The sequence below is a fragment of the Cololabis saira genome, chromosome 7 (genome assembly GCF_033807715.1).
Source record: "Cololabis saira isolate AMF1-May2022 chromosome 7, fColSai1.1, whole genome shotgun sequence".
Lineage (NCBI taxonomy): Eukaryota > Metazoa > Chordata > Actinopteri > Beloniformes > Belonidae > Cololabis > Cololabis saira.
In genome coordinates, this window is record NC_084593.1 from 38347254 (window position 1) to 38365843 (window position 18590).

The window sequence follows — 18590 nt, forward strand, 5'->3', positions numbered from 1 at the left end:
CCGAGTCACAGTCAGATTGTGTGACTCTTCGCCGCCGATCAATCGCATTTCACAAACAGCTAAATGCTTTCAAGACTCCTGATTACAAAGCAGCGAGTCATGTGATCCGGGCAGACCAGCCGCCTGCCGACTCTGTGAATCACGTAGTGTAAGACTGACCTCGGTAAAACGCCAAATGTATTATTCATCCGGGCTCGTATTGGCCTTATTTCAAAGATCTGGGAAAGACCCGTCTATTCTATATCACATAGTGACACATAAATCCTCAAGTGTGAAACACGTGGGGAAACATGTTTGTGCACGTGAGTGTCAAACCTTTGTTGTTGTAGACGTCCAAGTAGTTAGGAGCAGAGAAGATGGTGATGAGTGAAGGAAAACCTGTAGTCTGACTCTTCCTGTACATGCGGTACCTGGGCAGACAGAAAAACAAGCCGCCCACGTTACAACTATTCCGATGAGACACAACATTGTAGATGGAAACTGAGGATTTGCATTCGAGGCCTTTAAAACCAGACAGGGACAGGTTCAGGGGGGGACAACCATATGCTTGAAAACAAATAAAAATAGCACATGATCCCTGGTGTTCTGGGGGAAATGAGCCACTGAGCGGTGCACTGAAAGCACGCGGTGTCTGAGTGGAAGTCTGCATTTTCATTTTATGTCCAGATCCAGCCAAATAAAAATGGCTCTGCGTGTGACCAGTTTCATGCATACAAAGTACCTGACAAGTTTAGACATGAAAATGAGGTCAAGCACAAGATCTCCACTGGTGGGAACGCTTGTAGGATGAACTAATTACCAAACTCAGGAGTCAACACCTTCATCTATTCACTATGGGCCAGTATGATCTTGGTGTCATGTATTATTGGTGTTAATGTCTGCAAGAACCTCCATATAACCACAAAACAATAAAAACAAACCTTCCCATCAGTACACGGCTGGTTCTCTTTGTGCTTTTTGCCTACTTGTTTGTGCACATATGGTGACCAACTGTCCGACCATGAGGATTCAAATAAAAGCAAGCAAATGGATGGCTATCATGTAGTCTTACAATTAACCCATTTCACAGCTCTGCCCCCAAGACCAAGAGCTGAATTTAGTTATCAGATCACAGTCAGCACCAAGGGCGAAACTTTAGTTTCAGAGGTGGGGGGGGCACAAGTAGGAACGGCAAATTTGTGCGTGTAGCTGTAGCGTGGATGTGCAGTGTGGCTTTCTAAGACTATGTGTGTGTGAATGCGAACAATCAAACAATTTTAATATGCATTTACTTTTTTAGACACTTTTTAACTTTTTTTTTTGCCCGTTTTTGGAAAATGCTGGATCTGCATTCTTGGCCAGGGTTGATTTTTCATTTTCAAAAGCATGGGCACAGAAAAAACATAGGATTCCATTGACTCCTTGTTTATAATGGAGCCAAGGAAATTCACAGTACCACTTCTCTTGAAACAAAAAAACAAAAGGTTTTGTTGCTGAGATGCGGTTCTACAATCACTTTTGGGCTAAAATGGTTGGGTTCCTGCCTGCACTTCTTCACTTGCACATGTCTCCACATATTTCTCCAATGAAATATGAAAATAGATCATGTTCATTCCTTCCTTTCCTTATAAACAAAGGGCCGTCAGTACCTTCGCACAGGGTGTCTTGATGATTCGCAATTACAGGCTGAGCCTACCGTTAGTTTTTAAACTGTAAAAAGTGGGGGGGGACAAAAACATGATTTTGAAAAGTGGGGAGGACATGTCCCCCCTGTCCCCAGTGGAAATTGCGCCCATGGTCAGCACCCAGTCAGTAAATCCCATTTAGCAGTTTTAAACAAAAAAAGTGTGTGTTCTTCAGTCAAATTGTGCCGTCTCCTTGGTGAAGCAGGTGTGTGGCCTGATGGCCACACACCTGCACAAAACACCAGCGTCTAGAGGAGTTTCACCTAGATAACATATGCCAGGAGTGGATGTGTGGGTCAGAAGGGTTGGTTTTCTTTGTTCTGACTGCTATAAACGTACCATGAGCCTGACACGGCTCTTTGCAAGAGGTGAGGCAGGAGAAAGATTTTTGTGGCAGTTTTTTGACAAAAGAAACCCAGAGAACTCTGAACATAATTAGTGGAGGTGAGAAATTGAATAAAATGCTGCTGCCGTTGAAGAATAGAGGAGGACTAAACCGAGGCAACTCACCCAGCATCCTGCGCTTCATGTGCTCTGATGATTGACAGTAGGTTGTTGGTCTGTAAGAACTCGCACACTGCTGGATAACTGCACACAGAAAAGAGAAACCCAGTCAAAGCAGCAGGAGAAGCTCACTGGAGAAGAAATACCAACACCGTAGCACATGTTCCTAGATGACTAGATGAAATCATGGAGGGATGTATTGAATGGGTAGCAGTGAGCAGGTTTGTGGTTCTCTGGTGCAGGCTGTGGCCAGCAGGGGGCAGCAGTGAGGGGGGCCAGACCTTCTCATGGATGCCCGAGAGCTTCAGGGGCTGAGTGCACACTAGTTGGCTGATGGATGCTGCGTCTCCAAAAACATGCATGAAAAAATATTTACCAGCGTGGCCACGCCATACCCCCGACATCCCCATGCAACAAATGCAGTCATGACCACACATGCGCTCCATCTGCCTCTCGGCCGCTGTTCCTCGTTACTGCATTCCTTCATTTATCATCTTACCATTTCCAACGCTCATCCCTTCGCCCCCCCACCCCCCTCCCCTCCCACCAGCAACACCCTCCTCCTATGTTGCTCTCCCTCGTTCCCTCACTGTATCTTAATATCACTCCATATCTGGCAGGAGTAGCCAGTCGTCATAGCAACAGAACCGTGCAGTCTCCCCGGGGATTGTGGGATATCTTTTCATGCTGAAACAGAACTGAGTGTATGAATGTGCTGTGTTTATGTGTTTGCTTGCACACTGCATGTGTGTGTGTGTGTGTGTGTGTGTGGCCAATATGAACTGGCCAAGATTTTCACTCTCTGGTACAACTCCCAGTGATTGTAATAAATCTTGGATGTAGTATAACCGTGCAGGAAGCATCATTCGCCTCTAATAATAGCCTGAAGTCCAACTACAACTTATTAGATTCCTGTCTTGTAGTTGAGAACCACAACTCACAAACAGCAGACACAAACATCGTGCTGAGATCATTAAAGACATGGACCGCACCTAAAGAAAGGTTTCTTTTGGCCGGTAACTTTAAAGATACTGTTACGACTGTTTATGTTTATATATCTGAATATTGCACTCATTTTGGGTCGTTTGAAGATCGGATTATTTCATATCTTTGAGCTTCATAAGCGCAGGAATGCTCCAGGCTAAGAAGTCCTAACATAAACGGACTAATAATAATAATAATGGTAATAATAATAATAATGATAATAATGATAATAATCTCCTTTTGATGCTACAACATTGTGAGGAGCAGTTTTGGTCTTTCCATACCTGTAAAAATAGGAGCATCCTCTCACTGTGTTGTGACCGAAGTATTCCTGGGTCTTCTCGTTGCCAAAGTCTTCCAGCGGGTCGGCCCATAACAGGTCGCACATGGGCCCGAACGCCGGGGGCTCCTTGAACCGATCCAACTGGGACATACAACACACACACACACACACACACACACACACACACACACACACACACAGAAACTTGAGCAAAGAGAAATGCATGTGCTCACATCCAATCAAAGAGCCTACATACAGTAAGAGTGTGCAGAAAGGTGAGGCCTGCTTATGTGCAATCCACACGTTTATAGTCACACAACCCGAGCGCACATACGCCTATGTAGTATAAATCTGATGAGAAAGAGGGCACAAAACACACGTAAATAAACACACACGCTGTTGGAGCAGAGCATCTCCATGACAACCCTCACCACACAGGAGGGAGAAGATGTCACACCAGCAGATTCACCATGGAAACACTGCCATTAGACGAGGAAGTGTGTGTTGGTGTGTTTGTACTTGAGGGTGCTGTGAACTGTATACATCCATCCAAGGTTCTCCTCAGAGGTGTGGACTCCTGTGTTTTATGAAATAATTCTGATTGCATGCGGTTTCAAACTTGTTTTATGTTCATGGATGCTTGGAGGTGCATTTTAATATGTTCATTATGTTATATTATGGTTATTATTTAAAATCTGTGCAAGGGTTTGCACAGATTTTATGCACTGCAAATACTCTAGAGCAGTAAAATCTAAGCAAAGTGTTTGTGCATCACATGGGAATTGGTTAAACACCATATCCTCGCTCTCTTTTGACTCTCTTGATCAAATGAAATGGTTTGCTTCAGAGAAGAAAACAAAGGGGTCTGTCTTGTCCCCGGCTATCACAATCGTGTACATCTTTTATTTGCATACAACAAATACTGTACACTTCCTGACAGAAGTACAACGCAGCAGAGAATGTGTAGCTTTTCGGATCGGTGTCAGCGAGGGCAGCCTATACGGCTCTAACAGGAAGTAAAAAAGCTGGAAATAGTGCTGGACTTCTGTCTCCAACTCCTTCTGTTCCTCTTTGTAAAGCAGAGGTGATGTTGGAGCTCATGCTGGAATATAAATACTGGCAGTTCTCTTGGGCAGACAGCAATCTGAGCCAGGCCAAAGCCTGGCAGCTCTCTACAGGAAGGCCCACGTTGGCCTTTTTGCCTGGAGCATCTGCAGCCCGTCAGCATATGTTGCACCACATTGTGGGTCTCCCATCCTCTACAGCATGTTCTGGTTGAGAAGCCCGCTCAGCGGAGACTGAGATGACTAAATGGTCCATTTAACATCTCAGAATGTGCTTCATTTCTGCAGCCATCAGGTCATATCCTTCTCTCACATTCTATGTTTTTCAGTTAAAATATACTTTAAGCATATTTTGGAAATAGGCTCCAGCAGACCCCCGTGACCCTGCAAAGGATAAAAGCGGGTATAGATAATGGATGGATGGATATTTTGGAAATGTCTGCACGTTATTAGATGACAGTTGTCAATTAATTTTTCCCCTTGATAATTGATGCCGATATTCTGATTTGAATGTACAGCCCATTATCTGAACTGACATTCTCCAATCACAGGAATCATTTAATAATTCGCACATAATCATTGGTGTAGCAGCTAAAAATAACATATTTTTGATTTGCTTAATTATAATGGTACTTTAAGTTTAAGTTATGGATAAGTTTAAATTATAGAAATTATACTTATGTTACGTCATCACGTTGGGGCATATAGGTGGGGCTTTAATTTGTTGGTGGGGGGTTTTGATTGTGTGGTGGCGGGTGGAAGACAGACAAAAGCGTTCATATAGTAGGCTGATATATTTCACCGTCACTGTTTTGCTTCAGCCACACAAATATTCATTGTTTGTTATTTTATTTTTGCGTTATAATAATTGATTGTTGCCTTTTAATCTTTTTTGTTACAATAAACCTGGATCAGTTTAAGAACCAATTCAACAGACTTTTATTTTCCCCTTTTTGAATGACGCGTCAGCAAGCAGTCTTTTTTTGTTCCTACAATTGGAGTAATTTTTGTGTTCTAAGTGCAAGAACTGTGGCAAGTTGTAGATCATAAACCTGCTGCCATAAAATCTTTTTTAACTCCTACTTGAGAGTAAAAGGTTTCCTGGGTGAGAGGAACCATCTGTGACACGACTGTGTGACGATGGGTCCACACGAGACAAAAGTTCGACAGTCCGACCCAGAGCTTGGGCGAGCCAGCGCGCAGCACGGTTTCTACTCCTCTCCAGTCCACCAGCTGGTTGTTAATGTTTTTTCATCGCTCTCATTCAGAGAGCAAACACAAAGGAACATGACCCTGGGGGAGGTCCGCAGCTCCTCTGAGACGCAGAGAGCCCCGAGAACGCCTCGGTCTGAGTGGATTAAGCATGTAACTTACTGTAAAGACAGATGAACCACAATGTATCAGCAGATGTATTACTAATCTCTCCTACAGGATGAAACATTATTATAAAAGTAGAAACAATTTTAACAACAAAAAAAAGACCCAAAACAATTTCATGCAGACGCCTTATTGGATGTATCTAGATCACATTTACACTGTGAAATGTTTTTTTTATCCTAATTTAAAACTTCAGGGGTAAAGTTTTAAAGCATGTCATTCTTCAAAGATGCATCTCATATTAGCAGCTCCAGGAAAGCTACAAATGTGAAAATTCAGAAGCTGAAAACGGCAGATCATTCAGTCCATCTGTCTATAGCTTTACAAATGTGCAAAATCTGTCAACAAATAAAATCTTACAAAGTTTAATTGGAACTTGCATATGTTTTAATACAGAAATATCAAGTTTGCAAGTGTTATATAAAAAAAACTGATGTTCTTTGTCTAATTTCTGTTTCATTTTAACAAACCTCATTAAATTAGTTCATGATTCACACTAAACCTGTTGAATAATTTTAACTTTTCACAATGTGATCATCTTTATTATTATATTATTATACACCGCTGAGAATAATTTAAGTTACACAGACAGAAATAATCCAGCTTCACACATTTGTCCTCACAATCAGCTTGTTTTCATCCCTGTGTGTCTGCATGTGCGTGGCCCCCATCGTACCTTCTTGATGTCATCCAGCGTGTGGATTTCTGGCGAGAGCCCGCCATGCACGCACAGGAACTGCTGGTTCATCAGGGCTGCCAAGGGCAGGCAATCAAACGCCTCCATGCAGGAGTCGTACACCTGCTCTGAGTACTTGATCTTACCTGGAGGCAGGAGGAGAGACATGTCACTGTGACTTGAGACAAAAGTGCCTAAGTTTGCGTTGACATGCTTTTGAACAGCCACCACCCCTCAACCCCTGTCTATTTGACGTATCGCACACAAACAAGCGGAAACTAGACATGTAGAGAACAAACACAGCCAAGATCTTAACACAGACGGATCTGAAGAAGTCAGCTGCTAAAGGATTCAGACAGATCTGTACAGTTCCTCTAAAAATAGAACTCACAGCATTTATACTGTATCTACGATGCTCACACGAATTTCAATTAAAACTTGGGAAAATGTTTGGTTTTGATTGTTTTTTCCCTCACCGGAGCCTGGCAACATATGGATGCAAGGACTGAAATCTCCAGTGGGGGAAAAAACATCTGACCCATATTTCAGCGTGGAGCGGTGTAGACGTGTAACGTAAAAGCTGAAGTTTGACTGCACGAAAAAACGGCTTTGATTGTCACCAGCATCAATAACAAGATCTGACAGCACGCACAGTCGCTTCACACACCACTCACAGATTGGAAACAAATATAAAAGATAAAATGACATTACAGGATTAAAAATAGCTCAACGGAGACAGGAAGAGAGACGTTTATAAAAAGAGGAAAAAACATGAGGAGACAAGGGTTGAATTTTAGATGCAAGTGAGCATCCTAAGGAATCAGGCGATTTGGGGGGAAAGATAATTTCAAACGAAGAAGGAGAGAGAGGGGTTGGAGAAGACAGGAGGAGGAGGAGAGGTTAGGAGAGAAAGGTGGAGAGAGGGGACATGAGGGAGGAGCGGCGAGAGTGTAAGAACATAAAAACGACAGAATTGTGGGGTACAAGTATACAGTCGCCAGCATTTGTGCGCGTGTTTGTCAACCTCTCCATCTGCCTCGTGTGGAGCAAGAGCTCATTACTGCCAGTCCACCAGTTGTCGGCTCCTTCCACACACTCAAACATTTATGAAGACACTTGCACACGCATTCAGTCACAGCACACGCACTCGAACACACTCGTCATCCACACTTGCACTCTCTCTCCGTCTCTCACACACAAACACACAAACGCACACGCAGCAGATGGTAATTGAGGGCAACCACTATTCGCCACAAGCACCAAGGGAAATTAGCTTCCTCGTCCCTTGGCCAATCAGACACAGAGGAGCAACTCCCTGAGCCAATCATTAAGGGCCAAATTAATTTGCGGCTAATCACCCATTCTCGGACAGAAACACCGAAACGCACCGGCGGAAGAGTCGCAGAGACACCGGGGGAGGACGGGAAGGATTGAGAATAGACGAAGGAGGAGAAAAAGACGGCGCGGGAAATGGGAAGGATGCAAGCTGGCAGAAGTGGAAAAGCAAGGAAGAGATGGGGGGATGCTCACTATGGTACTGAAACTGTCAACAAATGCATTGATTGGCTGACTGGCAGAGAGTTTATATTTATCTAACAACTGTTTAGTCAGTTCAGTTTCTCCACATGTTTGAATGTATAACAGTCATACTCAGTGTGTTCGTGGCCAAAAGTACAAGAGCACAAGTGTGAGCAACCAAGTCCCATATACATATCTGCTTGAATATTAGCATCTGTATATATATATATATATATATATATATATATATATATATATATATATATATATATATATATATATATATATATATATATATACCATATTTTCTGGACTATAAGCCGCTACTTTTTCCATAGGTTTTGAACCGTGCAGCTTATACAAAGGTGCGGCTATTCTGTGGATTTTTCTTCCACCGTTCGGGGCGCTCTAACCGGAATTAGAATCAAAACTAAGACAAAATAAATGCAAAGAAGAATACACTACTTCTTCTTTAGCAGATAGAAGTAGGTAGAAGCAGATTTCAAACAGATAAATAGATAAATAAATACAGGTTATTTTCTCTTGGTTCTGTCCCGTTTTAATCAGCAAAGTTGCTGTCGTGTTAAAAGACACTGTTAGGAAATTATCTATTTAGGTACAAACATGTACATCATTTACAGTTCAAAATCATTCTGTACATGTAGTAGATATCTAATCTGACAACATAAATATCTGCGGCTTGCATATCTTTTTTTTAAATAGAGAGGATGCGGCTTATATGCAGGTGCGGCTTGTATATCTTTTTTTATTATTTTTTAAAAAATAGAGCGGATGCGGCTTATATGCAGGTGAGGCTTATAGTCCAGAAAATACGGTATATGTATATATATATATATATATATATATATATATATATATATATATATATATATATATATATATATATATATATATATATATATATCCAGATATATATATCTGGATCTCTGGAAAGCGTCTAGAGACAACATCTGTTGTATTAGACGCTATATAAATAAAATTGAATTGAATTGAATATATATATATATATATATATATATATATATATATATATATATATATATATATATATATATATATATATATATATATATATAGATATATATATAGATATATATATATATATAGATATGTATAAATGTGTGTGCTAAAAGGCCAAGTGTAGTCTTCTATCGTCCATCGATAAAACATGTTTACCAGTGTTTCATTTTCAAAAAAGTAAAAAAGCAAAACACAAAATGAGTAAGATGTGCTTGACAAATAAGAGAGGAGACAGGTGGTGGCGTAAAGCAGTCAAGACAAGCATGAATTTGAGGGAGGAATAAAGACACGGCTCACATTCTTGTTTGAAGGTAAAATATTCTGTCAGATGTCTACATTCATGGTTTCCCCGGAGAAGAAAGAGCGTCTTTGGGTAGAGGATTTTCAGTGACCAAAGGTACAGCACACACTAAATGTCCATCGAGGGGGGGAAGAAGAAAAGAAAGATATGAGAAGGCAAATAAAGACAAAACAGCTCAACAGTTCATCTTTGGCATTTTGGATACACCAAACTGGCTCTAACTGCCAAATAAGTGAGGTCAAATGCTGTTATGTAAAAATTAATTGCTCTTTACAGTGTTCTTAGTGCTACTTTTCAGTTATAATTGCTACATTTACCTCCCACTTCAAGCCCTTACGCTGAGCTAAGCATGTTCTTACACTGGTAAAAACTCTTTTCTATAGGTTTAAGTTTAAGGGAAAGAGCTGCGAGCAATAGTTTGCTTCGTCATTGCAACTAGATCGTTCTTTGAGGCAGAGTTGGAGACTTCTTTCAGTTTCAGTTCCCTTCATTAAACTCACACTAGAAACTCAAAGCTCGGCGATGAATCACCATGGAGCTGTTGCAAGGAATCCCTCTCCTGAATGAGCAATCTGTTGCCGTAATTAAGTGAGCTGGAGGCTAACTGATCTTTTACCAAGCCTAAAGATAGACACCAAGAGCATTCTGACGAGAAACAACCCCGATCAGACCACACTCATTACATTGATTGAAGAAAATGAATTGGAAACATCTTTGACAGTGCATGAGGTGTTTTGTCATCCAGCATGGTGTCACTGTTAGTGCTCATTTAACCTTACAAATGAGGGCAGGCTGTCACCTTGACTAGCAGCACCTCTGCTCTACATGGTGTCCCTCACCGCCGTCCTTGGACTGTGTTGGGAAGGTGGCCTAATTAATGCTCCCTCTGCTCCAAACTCTCTCCTGCACGCTGTGCTTTCTCAACAAACCACCGAGTCACACTGATGCTCTGGTGTGGACTCCTGCCAAAGTTATCATATTACCAAATACGCTTAGATGAATCAAATGGGGGAAAAAAACAAAAACAAAAGCCAACCCCTTATGGCTATTTTACTATCTCCAAACATATTTCACTGACCAACACTTTATAAATGATTATATATCGGAAAAGCAGTGTGTCACGTCAATGCTGATATCAATTACAGTTTAAAATTCATGACATTCAGCAGCTGGAACTGAAAATCTCATGTAAACCTTGCCCCGGCAGAGTGCATATTAGTTCCTTCCTAAGTAAACCACTGATGTTATTTTAGCTGTATACCCACTGAATGTGTAATACTGTAACTACAGAGCTTGTCTGACTGAACTCACACCCGTAAAAAGGAGATGTAGCCGAACACAGAGCTGCACCCATGCTCACCTCGATACTGAAGTAGCCCCTGTCCACATAGTCCCCTAGGAAGAGGTAGCGCGTGTTAGCAGGAGAACCTCCCACTTCAAACAGCTTCATCAGGTCGAAGAACTGGCCGTGGATATCTCCGCACACTGTGGAAGAAGCACACGGGAGAACTGAGCTGGAGAAGACCATCGTTTTGAGCCCTCACATGTTTAGTTTTTTCGTGTTGATTTTAAAGTTCTTTTATTAGTTTATAAAGCGCTAAATGTGCTTGCACCAGAGTATATTTCAGAGATGTTTTTATTCTATGAACCAGGAAGGCCCCTCAGATCCTCTGGCTCTTCCTTTCTAGCTGTTCCACAGAGTAGAACTAAAAGATTTGGTGATGCTGCTTTTAGCCACGATGCTCCAAAACTGTGGAACAGCCTGCCGGAGGATCTGAGAGGAGCTGGAAACGTGGACATTTTTAAACGTAGACTAAAAACTCATCTCTTTGGTCTGGCTTTTATGTAGCATCAAATTTTATAGTTTTATTCTGTTTAACATTTTTTTAAAGGCATTTGTTTTATTTATTTATCTATTTCTTGTAATGTTTTTATTATTATATTTTATTGTTGTGGACTGATTATTTTTTAGCCTTAATCCTTGAACTTTTATCATTTTTTTCATTTTAATTAACTATATTGTATGTCAGTGTGCATTGGTCTCCCAGTTTTTATTTTTTCGGTCTCCCAGTTTTTATTTTTTGTTTATTCCGCTTATTTTTCAGTCAAAATGTCAAAGCACTTTGTATTTCATGTACCTGGATGAAAGGTGCTATATAAATAACATTTGATTGATTGATTGATTGATGTTAACAGTTCAGCTGATAAATATAGTGAGGTTTTTGCTTTCAGTGGCTCCGTATGGCCTGATGTGCACATGCAGGAAGTCTGATGATCTATATATATAGATATACATGTATGTTCTTCACATTTAGCTAGTAAAAGGTTGTGGTAAGGATTATGGCTAGATTTGGGTTAGAGGGACAGTAGCTTACTGCCTAAACAGCTCTACTACTCTGAATGACGTCGCTGCTTCTTGGAGAAAAACCAAACAAGCTCTGTTTAATCACACCTGACTGAAAAAGAAAAAGAAATCTGACTCCACTTAGGAAATACGTAAGCGATGTTACACAGAAGAACAACGGAGAGTGAAGAGAGGGGAAGACTATTCGCGAGAAAAGCCAGTGTGTTATAATGTGGCTTTTCTGGCAGATCCTCACAATTTCTGCATTTATCAACACTTTTTTTCCTTCCTGGCTGTTTCAACAGCTTTTTTTTTTCAGCAGATGCTGAATATTTTACTTTTTTTTAATATGCCTTTAGGAGTGCCATCTGTGAAATCTGTGACCACGTGCCTCTGTCACCATAGGCTCTCCTTTCACTTCTAGTTGGTGCTTTGTTTCCCCTCTGCAAGCTGTTCACAATGGTCATTTAGCATCAGTCTATATCTCCATCTTGCCATGCTTATGGTTACTTTTGTTCCTACTTATATTGTTTGACTTTAATCTGAGCTGGGAATAGGGCATGGCACGAGTGGACGTCCCTCATCGGACCCGTCTCAGTATTCTCCCAGGAGCTTTCTTGTGGCACGTAAAAGCTTGTCAGTTCAGATTTGAGTCTGTCTACTCACAAGCTTGTCTTGGGACATTAAGAGAAACCTTTTCAAAGAGCTCAGCAATTCAGAATATTTCATCAGCCTCCCTCTTGACACAAATTGTCCCTTATTTTGTGACGGTTTTACCACTTAGATGTACAAGTGACCCCCCTACCACAGCTAACTCGGGCAGTACGCTCCTCACAGGTATCTTAAGTCTGTTTCTGGATTATAAACTGCAAAAGTGGAGAAAACCGGCAACAGGGATCAATTTGTTGCTCGCTGGGAGTGAACAGGTTTGAAAACCTCTGCACTAAGCTGCTTATGATCGGCTGTCTCTCCATCTGCCCGTCTATCTGTCCTCGTCCCCGGGGATCTGTACCTGTGAAAGCTGAGCGATGTTCCCACACTGCGTGGGCGCCACGGCCCACACAGAATTATCTCAGCGCTCTCATTTGCATAAACTCACGCGCACACACAAAAATAAGCACAGGTACACGAGCCGAGCCGAGTCAATAGGTCGTGAGCGCCTGAGTCCGCCTGCCTGCCTGCCTGTCTCTCTTATCATTCAGCGTCTCAGAAAACCCAATTTCCATTTTATTCTCCACTTATCTCAATAGCACAAAGCCTAAATGTGTTGCTTGTATTACAACAGCAAAGGAGTCCAGGAGCTAAAATGGTTTGTGACGATCAGACCTGCCAATCACACTGACATTTGTTTCTTTCAAAATAAGATAAAATACCAAGCAAGAATGGGGGAACCAGTAACTTTCAGTGCAACAACAACTGTCCTTAATGTTTAAATTATGTTATTTTTATTCACATAGGAGATCATATGTTGATAACTGAGCTAGCCAAACATTAAAGCTAGTATTTACAGTAAGAAGACTTTACTACACAGAAGTAAAGCCCATTTAAAACAACCTCAGTTGATCAAAGTGCTTCACAGGCTAAAGCAAATAAAAATCCCCAAATATATCTAACAAAACAAAATAAAAGCATAAAAACAAAGCAAAACAACGTTGTCTACTAAAACTGTAAGAACAACACTAAAAAGACATTAATAAATGAAGATGATTAATATGTATCAAAGCCAGGTTATCCTTCTCAAGTTGCAGACAAAGCCAGTGTGTAAAGGTGTGTTTTTAGTGTGATTTAAAGTGATTGGTGATCTGGGCAGATCTAATACTAGCAGGTAAACTGTTCCACAGTTTGGGAGCTACCGTCTAGAGCAGCAGGTTGATCTCAGAGCTGATGGGACTATGAAAGTTTAAAGGCTCAGATAAATAAGGGCAGCCATGGCAGGGGTACGGTGCTCACGCCGGTGCCTGCTGCTCTCTGGACAGCTGATTTTTAACTCAGTAATTCTTTCTTCTTCTTCTTACCCGTGACTGGCGCTTCAATATCCAACATAGTGCGCTCCTGGCGCAGGATGGCGGCGCCCTCATCGATGATGCGCAGAGCCACGGCCTCCTCCAGCCGGCCCTCCTTGGTGAGGTGAGCTTTGAGCAGGTCCACCCGCGGCCGGCCCTCCGCGTCAAAAACCTCCTTCATGGTGAGCCGGTGGGCCAGGGGGAAGGGGACCGCTGGAGAGAAGGAGGGGAACGGGGGAGGAGGGAAGCACAAAGCAGGTGGCAGGATCAGAGGGAGGTGTGTTAGAAAAAAGAAAGCTTCATATACCATCTCATCATTTATCAAACATTAGTTCCATTGGTTGGTCAAGTTACCACACACCCAAATGCTCCAGTTTGCTAGTCTGAAGCATTTAGCTGTGTGCATTACAACAATGCCAAAGAGGAACAACATCAACACTTGTTTCATAGAAACAACTGTTACTGCCCTGTAGAGGTGGGTGCAATTCATCGATGTGTCGATGCATCGCGATGTGTCACGTGACGATTGGGAATCGATTAATTCAATTTTTTTTTTTTTTTTTTTTAAGTTATCCTATCCAGATTCCAGACTGAATAAGCTGCTGAATCATTTCATTTTCAAGAATGCACATTTCTTATTGTTCACTTGAAATATGGTAGATATGTTTACACTAAATAAATGTGATGGAAGTTCATATCTTGTTTACTTGAATTAATGAACTCATTAAATCCAGGGCTTGACCGTTTTCAGTGTTTTCCACCAATAGAGGGCGCTCTCATGCAAGTGCAGCTTTCCCTGGTCAAAGTTAAGTAAGTCAAAGAGCAAATGTTTACATAGTCATAAAATAAATTATTTTGTGTCTTTGAAAAATACATGTCAAATGTTCAAAAAAAACCTTGTTATTTACTTAATGAGTGTTGTTAGAGTTAATTGATTGGCTATTTATTTACAAATGTAGCCACAGATGAAGACAAAATCAATCTTGTATGGAAAAAAGCATTAAAAATCACAATAATCGAAGAATCGTGGCACCAATAATCGAATCGAATCGACAATCGTTATAATCGAAGAATCGAAGAATCGAAGCTCCAATAATCGAAATCGAGTCGAATCGTGAGGTACAGGTTTGCACACCCCTACTGCCCTGTCAGTCTGAAGCTGTTTAAGGCCATTTCCAAACTAAGAAGATTATTCATCAGTGGAAAACACTGAACATATTTGCCAGTCTTCCCAAGATTCCCCCGGCTCTAAAATGAGCATATCAGCAACACCTCTCACCGGCCAGCATTATGATGGAGGGGTCGTGATTTGGGCTTATTTTGCAGCAATGGACCTGAGCAGCCTGCAGCCACTGAATACCCCCTGAACTTCCCTGTATACCAAAGTATTAGCATCAAACAAGGTCATGTGTCTGACAGGTAAAGATTGGACTAAATTGGGTCATGCATCAGGAGAAAAGAATCAAGGTGTTGTCCAGACCCAGTTATACCTCAACCAGACTGAAATGATGTTGGAGGAACCTATGAGAGCTGCTCATGAACACCTGATCTTAAACCTACACCAACTCTAACTATGTTGCCCCCCCACCATACACACTAATCTGGAATACTGCCGCTACATTTTGGTTCAGTACTTGTTGCAAGAATCATGACACATTGTGATATGCCCTGCGTTGCTGTTCATTAATTATTCTATTGTCTAATGTGACGACCTGATTATGGCCAGGTTAATTTTTTATTACGTCCTGATACATAATATCCTAGAAATGACAAAAGGTCTCCTGTCTTTTTCCCATAACTGCAAGGATTGTATGTACGACTGCACGTTGTGGAGGCCCAAGCGTGTTGCATTGAAGCAGGGGTTGCTGAAGTAATCAGGACTGCCTGCCTCTGTTCTGCAGTAATGTCTTTCTTACATAATGAAGGCCCTCAGGGCTGTGCTGGAGAGGGGGGGGGGGGGGGGGGGGGGGGGGACTCACGACAAGGGTGATACAGCAAGCGTGCACAGCTGCACGTGAGGAAGCACATACACACATGCAGAGACACACCCGACGAAACCCATACACTCAAACACAAGCTTTTTCACCAAAAAGGCCACAAACCCGGTGGTAGAGAAACAAAAGGCAGAATGCTGGGATGCATGTGCACTTCATGCTTGGCACAATGGCATTAACACGCATGGTCACATGTGTGCACGATCAGCGGTGGCACACTCACTCACAAGCTCATAAAAGGTATTGTTATGCAGGATCCACCGAGCCCGTTGGAGCCCCACCAGTGCTAACACAGATAATGGCCTAGATCACACACTAAAATCTAGGCCTGCCTCCCTCTAAACACTTACACACTTTCACTCTGTCACTTTGTCTCTGTTTAGCATTTCCTGTTGTCCATTCTCTCTCTTTTTCATGTTTTTTCACTCCTCGTTCTGTTGTATTCCTCCGACAGTCGACAGGCCACCGTGTCCTGACTGAGCGTTCTCAGTAATATCCATACTCACAATTCTATAAGATATTCATGTTTTATTACATTTTTAAAGTACGTTTTATGCAGTCACCACATCAGCAGAAATGGTTGTTTAATAAATATCGGCTAAATCTGTTGCAGTCAACCACCAGTCACTGTCCGTGTGGTGTAGAAACCACAAATGCATGTTTCGCCACCCTAAAGTATCTAACAGCACTTCAGAGCTGCAGAAGATCTGTTACCACATCCATGACAGATACATGTGCACTGACACTCAAAGCACAGTGAGACGTCCCATGACACCTCAGGCTGCCAGGCCAGAGGGTCTGCTTGATCTACAACAGCTCTGCTGTATGTAAAAAACAGTTTTGCATAACAACATAGAGCTGATTAATATTTCAGAAAGGTTTATGCACTAGAGGCTGTCACAGACAACTCGCCAGTAAAAACAAAAAACCTCCTCATGCGTGTTGGCATGAGTGCGGCTTCTTCTAATAAAAGGGAAGCAGCCAGCGTGTGTCCTGTACTGCTGCAATACTGAACACCTTAAAGTCCTGACTAGGTCTGAACTTAAAATAAATAAATAAAAAATCAAAATGAACAAAGAAAGGGATAACAAAGGGTATGTGCTTGAAACTCCTGATGCTTTCAAAGAACAGCAGCTAATAGCCCATAAGACAGAAACGCACATTCATATTCATATTTTACCCCCCAGCTCCAGCAACACCAGCTCCTGCCACACTCCCCTGCTACCACAGGAGATAATTACCCTTTTGACTGTGGTAATAAATGTAACTACTTAATAGTAACACAAGTTTTAAGCACCCTCACACAGGAAAGATGATTTCTATTATACATATCACGTCAGTAATTCATCTTATCACTTATCCTTGTGGCGAATCCTACGTGGGGAAGACAAGTGGAGCACTGAAATCGTTGAACACGCAGCTATTATTAGATGCAAAAACAGGAATTATCTGTTAAAGCACATTTTGTTCAAGTTAATCATCCCAGTTCCTTTCCAAGATAAACTGGAATCGAGTACATATCATTTTCTCCAAGAGGAGGTAACTTGGATGTTTCTCTTTCCAGAAGGGAACACCCTTGGATTCTTCTTCTGAGAACTATCTCGCTACCAAACTAAAACTTTTTATCTGCGTTGTTAGAGACAGGTTCAACAAAGGGTTGAATAAGATCACCCAATTACTAGTAAGTGACTTATATATTGTTTCTTAGGATGTGACTTCGAGGAAGGCTTCAGAACAGTGATAACATAGAAAACTCCTGGAACCTTATTATGATGCACTTTTGTTTGTGTCATTGTGTTTGATGCACATGAAAAAAAGTAGATGCCAATTTTCTGGTTTGAGGAAACAAGGGAGGCCTCAAATGAGTGAAAAAGAGAAAGAGAGAGGGGTGGAAGCGCAAGGGACGGACTGTGAAACTCGTAAATTGTGAGAGCAATGTGAAAGTAGGGCAGGTATGAGAGAGTAGAGAGCTGCGGAGACAGAGCTGGGGAAAAGGAACTATACTTGGGAAAACTATACTTGGCAATGAGAGAGAGAGAGAGAAAGACAAAGGGAGAGAGAGAGAGGATTGGTTCTGTATCAACAACTTAACCCACCTGAAAGAGGAGCGTCTGAGTGTACGGTTCAAGGGAAGCATAAGTGCATCCCAACCAAAGGTTAATCAGGCAAATCTGCATAACTTTGATAAACAATGTTGCCACAAAAAGAAGCTTCCTGGTTCAAACCCCGGCTGGGTTTTCCTGCATACATTTTGCATACTAGTTTTCTGCAGGTGCTTTGGTTTCTCCTGCAGCCTAAAGACATGCATGTCAGGTCAATTGCTGATCCTTAATTGAGCGTGCAGAATTGTCAATCTTTCTGTGCTTGTCCAGTAGGCAGCATCCATCACGGCTTCTAAACAGCAGTGCTTTTCCATCTGAAACCACAAAACTACCACCATGATTACACCTGGCCGCCACATAAACCACATAAACTTTGCCCCCTCAAAAAAGATATTTTTTTCGAAAATAACAACATAGTTGCACAGATTTCGTTTATAATTTTGTTCTTTTGGGTCAAGACTTTAAAAGACAATATGTGCATTATAATTTGAGTAATGTTGCATGCTAGTTCCACTAGGGCTGGGCGATATATCAAGATTTTAATATATATCGATATATTTTCAAACGCGATATGGTACGAGACAATATCGTTTATATCGATTAAAAAAAAATATATATATATATATTTTTATTTTATTTTATTTTTTTATGATTTTGATATAGCTTATTTTGTGACAAATTGACTTGAATGTTTTATTTGAGATTTGCACAAATGTTTTGTTATTTGCACAACTG

General features: G+C 41.4%; 1 protein-coding gene across 3 annotated transcripts in view; it reads right to left on the reverse strand.

Annotated features, from left to right (window-relative positions):
- The window catches only part of ppp3cb (protein phosphatase 3, catalytic subunit, beta isozyme), a 45719-nt gene that overhangs the window by 13020 nt on the left and 14109 nt on the right, over nt 1-18590 (reverse strand). For all 3 annotated transcript variants that reach the window (XM_061725846.1, XM_061725844.1, XM_061725845.1), the window contains exons 2-8: nt 13772-13972; nt 10773-10897; nt 9409-9520; nt 6553-6698; nt 3437-3576; nt 2175-2252; nt 316-410 (exon numbers count right to left, since the gene is read on the reverse strand). In XM_061725846.1, the coding sequence (XP_061581830.1) occupies nt 316-410; nt 2175-2252; nt 3437-3576; nt 6553-6698; nt 9409-9520; nt 10773-10897; nt 13772-13972 (897 nt within the window). The remainder of the gene's footprint in view (nt 1-315; nt 411-2174; nt 2253-3436; nt 3577-6552; nt 6699-9408; nt 9521-10772; nt 10898-13771; nt 13973-18590) is intronic.